The sequence below is a fragment of the Triturus cristatus genome, chromosome 12 (assembly GCF_964204655.1).
Source record: "Triturus cristatus chromosome 12, aTriCri1.1, whole genome shotgun sequence".
Classification (NCBI taxonomy): domain Eukaryota; kingdom Metazoa; phylum Chordata; class Amphibia; order Caudata; family Salamandridae; genus Triturus; species Triturus cristatus.
In genome coordinates, this window is record NC_140595.1 from 575,162,264 (window position 1) to 575,174,644 (window position 12,381).

The 12,381-nt window shown below is 44.8% G+C and overlaps 1 protein-coding gene across 3 annotated transcripts in view; it reads right to left on the reverse strand.

The window, feature by feature from the left end:
• Window positions 1-12,381, reverse strand: part of ABCC12 (ATP binding cassette subfamily C member 12) — a 907,115-nt gene that overhangs the window by 148,179 nt on the left and 746,555 nt on the right. For all 3 annotated transcript variants that reach the window (XM_085640128.1, XM_085640130.1, XM_085640129.1), the window contains one exon: window positions 6,878-6,956. In XM_085640128.1, the coding sequence (XP_085496254.1) occupies window positions 6,878-6,956 (79 nt within the window). The remainder of the gene's footprint in view (window positions 1-6,877; window positions 6,957-12,381) is intronic.

Here is a 12,381-nt window from a genome sequence, read left to right on the forward strand (position 1 = left end):
CAGGATTGAGTGCCACTGCAGACCTGGCGGAGATAAGGAAGAAGACGCCCACAGTGCTGACTGGATCGTTCATCGTCTGCCGTGTGTCCCTTAATGCAGGTGATGCCTGAGACTGGACCTGGATCACGAGCTCTGGCCATGCACATTAGCGGATCCGGTCATCTTCCTGCCTCGATCCCCTGGCCTCGAGACCACACTCTGGGTGAGATCGACGGAAGTTAGTTGGGTCGTGGGATCGACGGAGTGAGGCAGGGACGCTGGAAGTCCTCGACTACATGAGCACGCACTACGGGTCCCAGTTTGACTTCTGGGATCGGCTGCAGCTGGTTTTCCGGGCGATGCCCTCCCGCTGAGAACCCTGCTTGGTGATCGGGTTTAGAGACTGGAACGCGCTCCTACATGGGCTTTCAGACGATCAACTGCCGAACCACTATATGCGAGGACACGCTTGCCAGCTGCCCGGAGGCATGTGGGACCGGGAACACCCAACCCTACATGGAGCGCTCACTACTGGTCCTGGTTAACAGCGGGGATCGGCTGGGGCCAGTTTAACCTGTTGAGGACCTAGGTTACTCTAAGGAACAGTCATCTGGCTTACACACCTATTCCATTAAATACCCCCCTAACCATACAAAAAAGCAGCCAAAGGCTTTAAACATAATCTATTAAAATCTCACCCAGAAACTCCAATCTCTGACCCCTATTTCTCAAACAACAAAGGTCACATAAACTGACATCATCTTCTATACCAAAAGAAGAGCCCAATGGCGGAAAGCTTTTCTCTCCCTATTCTTGATTGTATTCACCAGGAAAACAGCACATGCTCTTACATTATCCATCATTCCCTCCCCGTTCTACAAAGTGGCAGGAACAATTACCATCTATCATAATGGGATCATACTCATGCAAGCATCAGACCGTAACCTAAATCTACTGGATAACATCTTTCCTCAAAGAGAAGGTTGCAAGACCCCATACCACCTCCCCAGCAAACCACTCTCCCAGTTCTCTGCCCGACTCCCTACCGGACTCCCCTTTAAGACATTTTCCCTCGGTATCCCATCGGCATATACACCCACCCCAGACCTAATGGACACCCCTAGGGATGAGATACATCTCTCCAAGTCCTACTCATCCCCCAGCACCACCATAATTTCTACTGTGCCTATCACAACACATACCCTTATTTCCTCGCCTCTAGCCTTCCCATACGCCCCCTTCTCACCCTTGAGATAACACACTCCTCCCCACTCCACTCCCAGCAACTCCAAAACAAACTCTGTTCCAATCTCTCCCACACCCTTACATCTGCTCAGCCCGCGTTCCCACCCTCTCCCTCTCCCCTTACTTAGAATCCCACCGTCCCACTTAAAGCACACATCAATACCTCCTCACGTCCCTTCTCTACTCCCACCTCTCTATTGATTACCACACTGAAAAACTGCCATACAATGAACCAGATTACGTTTCCCCCCAAGACCCCACACATAGACCAACTACATTCCATTCTACAAAAACGTTAATTCCAACACCTGACCCAACAAGTCAAAGAGGACCTCCAAACTTTTCGTGACCTGATTCTGCAACAACCCAAGTCCACATGCTCCGAAGTAGAAGCTATGACTTACCGCCACATCAGCCACTCTAATCTTACACATCAGCTAGGTGCAAGCTCCCCAAAACAGGAGCTTCCTAGATGGAGAACAGTGCCTTACCCCAATGCCTCAGCCCATCAGGTCAGAAGGAATAACCCTCTATCATCAAAATATCTAACTTCCCTACTCCATGCTTACAAGCACCAGGCTCCACCCCTTAATATTGCACACACGGACAACACATAGAAATTGTCCTTAATCCAATCCATCCCTTCCAATGCCTCTAGAGCTAGAAGACACATTTCTAGAGGTATAGTTGAAAATAACCTCATGCGTGTACCCATCATATATAAACCCAACACTACTCCTACCAAAGCCCAGCTAAAATGTATTCTGCTAACCTTCAGGCCGGCCGCAAGACATGCTGCCGATATAGCTGACCTCATACTTACTAATGAGCCTGACCTTCTAATTTTAACCGAAACATGTCTAAATGAATCATCCACACTCATCCTTGACATACTAGTACCCCCAAACCATCACATCACAAAACTAGATAGAATTGATAGGCCAGGTGGTGGTATTGCTTGCATACATCAGAACAACCTCCCTATAAACCGCTCCAACTCCCCGGTTCTTTCTTCCTGTGAATACCTATGCTTAGACATCAATAATAACAAACCAATATGTTCACTATATTAATTTTACCACCCACCAGGGAATAACCTCACCTTCATCGAACACTTCATGGATATCCTAACCACAAATGTCAGACAACAAAACATTCAAATATTCCTGGGAGACATTAACCTCCACTGGAATGACCCTGAGGACCCAGAGGTCAATAGCCTCAAAGCTTTCTTATCCGACCTTAACCTGTCCCAATTCTGTGACAGCCCCGCCCATGAAAAAGGCTCAACCATCAATCTAGTAATTTCCAAAGCGGACTCCACCCAGCTTGAATCGATCCTCCCCTGTGACTGGTCTAACCATCACATCATCACTTTCCAGATCAATGAATCAGTTAAACTACTCTCTGTCCAACCCACGAGAACGAAACTAAAAAAACTGTGACCCCGATGTACTCTCAACCTCTAATCCTAACTTCATGCTGCCACCGGTTAGATGAGATAAATTATCTGACTAATCATTACTTCCACTCTATAAACATGGTATTAGACAATCTAGCTTCCCTACAACTGAAAAGAGTCGCCACAAAAGACTCAAAACCCTGGTATGCTGGTAGGCTAAATGAAGACTGAAGATCACTAAGAGTAATTGAACGATAATGGAGATCGCCACAATCCTCTGACCACCTCAAGTTACTAAGAAGCACGAGAAACTCCTATTAGAGAAAGATTAGACGATCAAAAGCAGACTTCTTCAGTAAACAATTTGACCAAGCCAAGAATCGTCCCAAAAGGCTATTCGAACTAATCAAATCTCAATCTAAGGGTGTCTCCCACTCCCCCCAAGTTTATCCTGACACACTGCCCAATTGCGAGGAATTTGTCTTCTTTTTCACAACGAAGACAGAAAACATAAAGACAGACCTGCTTAACGATCTATTATCCCATACCGACCCTCACATGATCTCCTCACTGACCCCGCGTGTGACCCCTCTTAGTGGCTCTGCAAAGTTCGACCTCAAAAACAACGCATCCTGGGCCTCCTTCAACACCTACAGCAAAGAAACTATTCTAAAAACCCTCACGGCCCTGAATCCCTCCAATCACTTCACGGACCCTCTCCCAGCAACCACCTAAAAGACTTCATCCCAATGCTTGTGCCTCTTTGGACTAGGATTATAAACACCTCTCTACTGCAAGGAACCATCCCAGACATCCTTAAAGCAGGTCAGGTATCCCCATCTTAAAGAAGCCATCGGCAGGCCTGTCAGACCTGAATACTTATTGCCCAATATCCAACATCCCACCTTGGCCAAATTGCTCGAACAATGTGTTTACACGCAGCTTAGAAACCACATAGACCACTTCAACCTGCTTGATAAATTCCAATCAGGTTTCCTTGCAGGGCACAGTACTGAATCAGCCATGACCCACATATAGATGACGCATTAAAAATCCTGGACCAAAACAAAACCTGTTTACTAATCCTGCTTGACCCATCCTCGGCCTTTGACACCGTCAAACACGAAAACGTACTAGATTTCTTGAAACACAGAATTGGACTATCTGGATCAGTCCTAAACTGGTGCACCTCCTTCCTTTAAAATAGAACAAAAAGATTCAAGGTCAATCAACCCTTATCCAAGCCCACCCCTGTCCCTTTGGGAGTACCACAGGGATCATCCCTCTCCCCTACACTTTTCAATCTGTTTATGGAACCACTCACTGATCTTCTCAGCACCTTGAATGTCCACGATCACATGTACGCAGACGACACACAACTTTACATAAAGATCCATTCACTTGAGGACATCAAAATCTCTCAATTCAAAGCTCCTAAAAACGCAGACTGGTTGGCCAATAACAACCTAAAACTAAACACCCTCAAAACCGAATTCCTCTTAATCCCCCCCCCCAGCCAATCAACCATCATCCTTGAGTGGATGCAACACCTAACAGCACTCAACGGTCAACCTCTCATTATCGACCCTGCGAAATCGCTGGGAATAACTCTGGACAATAAGCTAAATATGCAGAAACACATCAGCGCTTCGACTAAAGAAGCAAACTTTCAGATGAACACTCTGAGAACACTGAAACCCTTCCCGCCCGCAAATGACTTCAAACAGACAGTTCAAGCTCTAGTAATCCCTAGAGTGGAGTATGGGAGTGTCGCTCTCTGCGGCCTTCCCAAATCGACGACGGAGCCTCAATCAACACAGCTGCGAGACTCATCACAGGCTCCAAAAGAAACTGTCACATCTCCCCTGACCTTCGTGCCCTCAACTGGCTACCTTTTGAGCCTAGAATCCATTGCAAAATAGCCAGTATGACGCACAAGGCATTACATCACAAAACCCCGAGATACCTAGCTGAGAAATTGGCTCTATCGGGTTGTAACAGAATCACCACAAGCTCATATAATATTCTACTGAAACCACAACGATTTACCAAGAAGAAAACATACAACCGGTCCTTCTCACGAATGGCTCCCAGGATTTGAAATGCCTTGCCCCCAGAAATGAGACAGAACCCATCCACGGCATTGTTAAAAAAAGAAGTGAAATCGACTCTCTTGGCCAAATTCACTTGAACTATTTATACAACTGTGTAGATATCTGCTAGTCTGTAATAGTTACTACTTTTGTATTAGTCTAACCTATATTATTTTTATGTGTATTTCTGTCACCTATATTTGCCCTGTAAAGCGCTCTGATACCCGTAAGGGTCTTGTTCGCGCTATACAAAACCTTCAAAATAAAAAATGAGTAGTTCAGAAATCCTTCCAGCCATGGCCCTTGTGTTCCCTTTCCATGGAGAAATTTACACCTCTCAGCAGGCTGACAGGTGACAGTCGCATTTTAATATAGTAACTAAAAAACCAGGTGTATCAGCAGATTGGATTTTAAATTACGATTAATTACATCCTTCCTTAGCATTGTCTTATAACCATTAAAAAGGAAGGTTTAGGCCATTGAAAAAAGTAATCCTTGCAGGTCAAAATGGCAGTTTTTTAAAACTACCATCCTAGGCTGCTGTGGCAACCTAGAGTCATATTTTACATGGTCACTTTATTGTTGGCACAAATAGTGACACTGGTGACATTTAATTTAGAGGCCCTGGCTACACAGTGTACCATATACTAGGGTCTTACAGGTAAGTTAAACATGCCAATTTGGATTTTTAGCCAAATTACGAGTTTTTAGGAGTTAGAGCACATGGTCTCAGGCATGATTGTTAGCAGGGTCCCAGTGCACAGGATTCAACAATCAACAGCATCAGTGCAAACAAATGGGGGTTATCATAAAAAAGAGGCATTTTCTTACACAGCCAACTCTTGCACTTACAATAGATGCAATGTTTTTGGCTATATGTGCTTTTGTATATTCTCATTCACAGATTCTTTGAATTACTGATGGAAATGTTCCTTTTAGTGACACAGCTCACCTCACCACAGTTTACTAATGATGCGAGGAACTGATTGGCTGCCATTTCACCTGCTCTAGCTCTGTCCATAGCTAATGAACATCCTATATTGTGGAGGTTGCTTCCCATCATAAAATGACCCAAAGAAACACAGTTATTCTTTTAAATCTGAGTTTCCCATTCCTGGAATGCAGCTGCGTTCCTACTGAACATACATATTTGTGGGATAAGGGTATTTGGAACAAAAGCGTATCCTTTGAACAGTACTGTCCTCGGTATCCGGTCCCACAAACAAATTTCATTCTCCGGGAGTGGTTCCTGTTGCAGCCACTTACTCCCTGGTTCTCAGTGTCTTTTCTAAAATTAGATTCCTTTGTGCAGCATCAAAACATCTGGATTGTCACCTTCTATCCAAACAGTCACTATTTAAACACTGTTGTGCCTATTCCTGAAGATTACTATTTAATTTCTGAAGACCACTATATCTGTGATTGAGTGCTGGTGGTAGCCATTTACTACATGCATACAGGGGACTCTTCACTTGTGGTCTCAGTAGTAGTTCAGTTCCCTGTGAAGTCTACCATCTCAGTTTTATTCGTAGCTGTGCTTTGTACAGAATGAACCATCTTTACAGATCAGATAGGTAGTGGGGGTCTAAAGGTGGGAAAATGGTCACTCATGTAATGGAATAGAGTGCTATGTGTAGCCCTAATATGTCTGAACAGATGCTTCAGGGGTTTTGGTCCCAGTGGCAGATCTCACCCTCTGTTATCATACTGCTGTGGCAGACAAGAGCTATCTCCCAATAACTGAAGTCCTGTTAGCAGCTATCACCACTCTAAAATGGTGGTATATTGAAGTGATTTGCAGCAATCAGCCAGAGTGAAAATTGGCCACCACAGCGTAGGTATTTGGTTATGAGTGCCAGCAGCACATCAATAAATTACTCTAGAGAGGAATTGTAAGGACATTTACTTTCCAAACTACATCTTAACTGTGACTTCCTGCTAGTCGCTTTTCTTATTCCTTCTCTTCTTATTGAGAATTAGCATTATACCACATTAAAAGCTTGACTTTCTGTGAGTAAGTAGACTATCAAAAGGGAGAACTGGTCTGGTGCCTGTCCTGTGTTTCCTCAGAGATATTCTATCTAGCTTAAGATATAACTATATCAGAACACTGGGCATGATACAAACTTGTATACATCAACATCAATGTGTTACTCACTGTGTCTTTCATGAATGTTCTTTCCAGTGCTTTCCAGAGTTGCTCATCTGAATAGTTATCAAATGGGTCTAAGTTGTACCTGTTATGCAGAAATAAATGAAAAATTTCTAAGAGCTGAGGATTCAGTGGAAGTATTATGCACTTTTCAGCATTAAACTAAAATAAGCAAACACTCTATTTTAGTAACACGAAAATTAAAAGCAGAAATAAAAACTGTTAACAAAAGAAAACAGATAAGAAGCAAGTATTTCCAAATCCAATAGGAGTGGCTTTTTGTTAGGGGGAGAGTTTGGCAATAGTTGGGTGAAAGTATGTTGCTCCCAGCTGGCATAGAAAGAAAATTGCACAATGAAAACAAATATTGTCCCTCAACAATATGGCAGCTGAATACAGCCCTTTAGCTGAACAGACTGCATTTACAGGGTTTAGGAGAGGATTGTGAAAAGGAGTCAGAAGATGACGTCTGCAGTGTAATTGGCGAACTTCAAAGGAATACACAGCAAAATATTACATTGCAGATCATTTTGACAAATGGTCCTTTGCTTTCTTCAGCATTAAGAAAGCCAATATGCACAGACATTCTCACTTTGTGAACTAAAAAGCTACTAATCACACTTCTTACAGTGAGCGTAACATCAAACAAATGAACAAGAAAATGCAATTAGTGAAGGACTCTAGACTAAATGTACTAACGTATTTTCTTGTTGCAAACCCAGTGATTCAGTGCATTGCAAGATTGACAAAATGTGTTTTTTTAACGCGCTAAACTATTTTAACAATATGGTAACGTTACGAATCACTAAGGAATCGGTCTTTGGAAGGGACGTGTTTAGAGCTTACCGTCTATACAGCGATTTTGTATATAATGTATTAATGTTTTGTGTTCTAAATGTGATTGCAAAACATTTATAGTTTACAGACACCGCAAAGGAGGTAGTAACCCATTCACAAACAGGTAGGGTTCTCCAGGGGACACATTCCACTTTATAAATGGAACAAAACCCATGTTTTAGGAGTAGGCAGTAGTCCATGAGACCACTGCTGCTTACTCTTAAAAAATAGTTTTATAAACTTGTCTCCTTTTTTGTAAACAGTTATCATTTTTTCCTTATGGAAAACGAGCTGCACCTTCTTCATATAAAAGCAAGCACAGTCATGGTGGTCTGTTGACCCCAGCAGGCCACCATCGCTGTAATGGCAGCAAATTGTAGTGGGTGCCCATTTTGCAACCTACCTCATCATGAGGGAGGTCCAATTCTGAATCACTGAGAATTTGGGGTATATTTACTAAGATTTTACACCATGTTTCCCTCAAGAAGGAGACACAAATTGCCAGAAAACCAGCCAGAAAACCCTTTTTCCTAATTTTAAAACTTGTTTTGCACCAGTAGTGCCAAGGGGGTGTTCCAAGGGTGGTGAATGTGCATTTACATGCAACCACCCATGGTTTTTTATACAAATCCCTATTTGCAAATAAAAGTAGACAGAGTTTTGCGCCAAAAAGATAACGTCCATTTCAAACAGGTGCTATCATAGAGAAATGCTTTTATTTTGCCTTACTTTTACGACTTTGCGTGTGTGCTGCACTGTAGAGTGCACAAACAAGGCAGGAAAAGTTTTAAGCATAGTATTTTGTACTGGAAGGGAACCCCTCTAGTACAAAAACTATGCTAGACTGATGCAAACACCCTTGCAATATTGGGCAAAGGTGTGTCCGTGGTGCGCTGCAGCAAATTTCTGCCCCATCGCTAGGTAGAGTGGAGGAGAGAGCCATATCTCTGTAAATACCGTTGAATTTGCTAAAAGTCGGTGGACACATTGTGAACACTTTTAGCCAATCCGATGTACCTATATCTGCCCCAGAGATCTGTAATGAAAGTTACTAAAAGCTTCTTAAAGATAAAAGGAAAAAAGAATCAATTCAGTGTGAGAACAGCATTTTCCATCCTTTGCTGTCGCTCAAGCATTGAGCAACACCTGAGTCTATATCATGATGAGCTTTTCTGGCTCAGCATAGAGAGAAGCTCCTGATTTTATGCATCTGTTATGTGTAAAAAGAAGTTTTTAACTCAATATTTCTCTGAATTAGGTCTGGTTTCAGAGATCATATCTCAGAAACGTTGAGGAGGGTTTGCCTCTTTCTTTTTCTGACCATTGCTGTCTAAAACAATGCACTAACTCAGAGGAATGACCTACACACTGCAGGCACAGAAAAATAGTTGCTCAGTCCTGCTCTGCCACATTAAGGGAACATGTACAAAGCAATTGTCCTGTCTCGAACGGCCCGATTCACACTATCAGGTCGCTTGTGACAGGGAAAATGTATTTTGGCATGTACAAAGCTCAAATTGTGATTCAGTAACTTGTGCTGCTTGCCTAGTCCTGGATCTGGAGAAGGCATTTAACACCCTGTCCTGGCCTTTTCTATTTGAGATGCATCGCTGCATGAGAGTGGGACCTTAGCTCTTGGCCTAAACTAAGTTAATATATTCAAACCCCACTTCGCGGGTTTGCCTGGACCGCTACATCTCAGCTCCATTCCCTGTGACCCGAGGTACGAGTCAGTGGTGTCCCCCCGTCTTTTTCCCCTGGCTATGAAGTCCATAGCTGTGCACCTTCGTGGGGAGGGAAGGGAGTTTGGCATCCCCTTAATGGGCGAACCTAGAGTGTGTCTTTGTATTCATATGACCTGCTCCTTTACTTACAGGACATCTCTTCTGACATCGAACCTCTCCAGGCCATGTTACCAGACTTTGCAGCAACGGCCAGGCTGAGGGTTAACTGGGTAAAATCTTCAGTCTATCCTCTTAGCCCCGACCTCCCTCCGCAGGAGGTATGCATTGGCGACTCTAGTCTCGCTTGGCATGCGCAGGCATATCATACCCCTCTAGACCTCTACGAACTCAATCATCGCATAGCACTGGTGGGCATACGCTCATTGGTGGGAATTTGGAGGAATCTTCCCCTGACTCCTATAGGCAAAATTGCATTTGCGAAAATTGTCCTCCTACCTCATCTAGTTTATTAATTTACCAATCTTCTGGTTGTCCCTTCCTGCTCCTTTTTCAGGGAGCTGGTGGCTCTACTTTGCTCCCTTATCTGGGGAAATGGCCGTCGGCAAGTTAGTTTGGTTAAGCTGCAGCTGCCAGTGGACCGGGGGGACTGGGTGCCCCGTCGTTTGAGGCTTACTTCCTAGCAGCACAGCTCCAGTGGTTCTCTCGCTGGACAGCGGGCTGTTACCTGGGGAGACCTGTTCTGACCTTGGGCATTTGCTGTTACCAGCAATCTGTTGATTGCTCTTGCCGGGAGCCCGGCCTGCCTCGACCCTTTCAATACAGGTAACTATGGCAAAGGCACTTGGTCCGCATTCAGCGCCTGTCCGGAGGGGCCCCGCTCTACACTCCACTGCTGCCGCTGACTACCCTGAGGCAGGGGCTAATACACCACCCGGTAATTGCAGACCCGGACTGAACTCTCATTTCTTGAGGTAGAGTCCTTTTTTTGGGGTGCCAGCCTCACTCCAGCCTCACTCCAGCTGGTGGAAGAGAGCGTACTGCCCCCATGGCAAATCCTTCTCCATAGGCAACTCATGCTCCATTGTCAGCACCTCTGGGATCTATCTGGAGGTGAGCCCGCAACCCACCAGTACTTCACGCAGTATTGACCATGCCCCCAGGTTGACACCTTATTACTTGGATATGCACGGCCATTGAGAACTGACCCCAGCCCCGCTTGCTCGGTTGCGTCACAAATGGGAGGAGGAGTTTGAGAGGCCACTACACAACAAAGAGTGGGAGGGCACACTGGAATTCCCAAAGAAGGTCTCCCAGAACTCCTGCTTCAAAAATATACAGTTCTTTATATTGCACCGGGCATACCTAATGCCAGCGCAGCTTCAGCGCCATTATCCGGGGTCACAGTTTGCTTGCCCCCTGCTGCCAGACCCTTAGCACACACTTCCTACACATGTTCTGGACCTGCATAGCCCAGCAGCACTATTGGAGTGCCATCAATGTCACAAAGCATGAGGTCACAGAACTCCCTGACACCTTTTCCTGGGAGGCCTGCTCACTAGGAATATTCTAGCAAAGGAAGCACTGCATGGTCGAATCGTGGTTCGCAGCCCAGGCCAGCTTTCGAGCCAAACGTGGCATCACACTGCAATGTGGTGCACCAGCAGGACCCCCTTGGCGGCTTGGGTAGAAGCGGTATATAAGTAGGGTGCTGCAGAGGAAGATGCACTTCAATGCTAGGAGGTGCGTAGAGTGAGTCACTGCCCCATTCCCCCTGAATAGGCCATGCTGCTTCTGCGTTTCCGTCATACAACTGAAAATGGCACTACACCCCGCAGTCGCATGGTCCACCTGAAGTGTCTCACTGATCGACCGCCCCTCGGGGTTGAGGTTTGCCTGCCTTCTTGAGAACCCCCTTACTATACACAAGTGTACCACCGCCGGCACCCCCTGTGGAATTAGCATGCGCTCCCCCTCTCCTACGCCTACAGCCCCGGCTACTCAATATCACCACATGCCCGCCTTCCTACCCCCACTTTCCCCTCTCGTCACTAACCCTGGTTCAAGTGCCCCATGTTAGTAACTAGTTCTCCCCCTATTACCTCTCTTTTGGGTATGCACACAAGTAGTCACACCTTCCTTGGGAGCGACACGCCCCCTACCCCAGGCACTTCTTGGACATTTCACAAACTTGGTCCTTGTGCTTATTGCATGTAATGTTGCCTCAGTATCAGTCATGTACCCATTATGCTGTGTCTAAACTTCCAGCTTGTACAAATATGTAATGCTTTTTAAAAAAAAACAATAAAATGTTTTTGTTTTTTTAAATGAAGGATGATATTGATAAACACTCTGTGCAGTGGCAGGAGAAACTGCAGTCTTTAAATCCACTGTTATCTGAATCTCTCCACCTTGCGCAATCTGTCCTTCTCTCTTCAAACCTTCAAGCACAACATTATAAGACATATTTTTACTTATACACCAGGGAAAATTGCCAAGTGGGGTGGGGGAATAGGGATACACTGCTCACTGTGTCAATTTTATGGGGTCGATCTAATTCATATGTTTGCGACATGTCCTCCTCTGGATGTGATTAAAGACGGAATTCAGGATTTGTGCAATACCAAACTTAAAATTAAAACTACTGTCACTCCCCAGCTTATCTCACTCCGTACTCAGGAGTCTCTAAGCATAGTTATTCTTATTTGGGGCCATGTTGGTATTTCAACTGTGTATTGCCTCTGCCTGTCTGGATCTAAAGCTTCCAGTTTTTCATCAATGGCTGGCCAGATTGCTGGCAAAATACAACCTTGAAAAAGCTTGTATTCACATAAAGGCAAAAAACAAGAAAAAAAGGGGTGGTGGATTTGGGCTCAGGTATCAGGTGGATTAATGATCTACGGGGGGCATAGAGCTGGACAGAACTATGCGGGGGCCCAAAAAGGAGTGTAGCTGGCCGATGTTTTTGGTCATGTTTGGTTTTCATGTCCG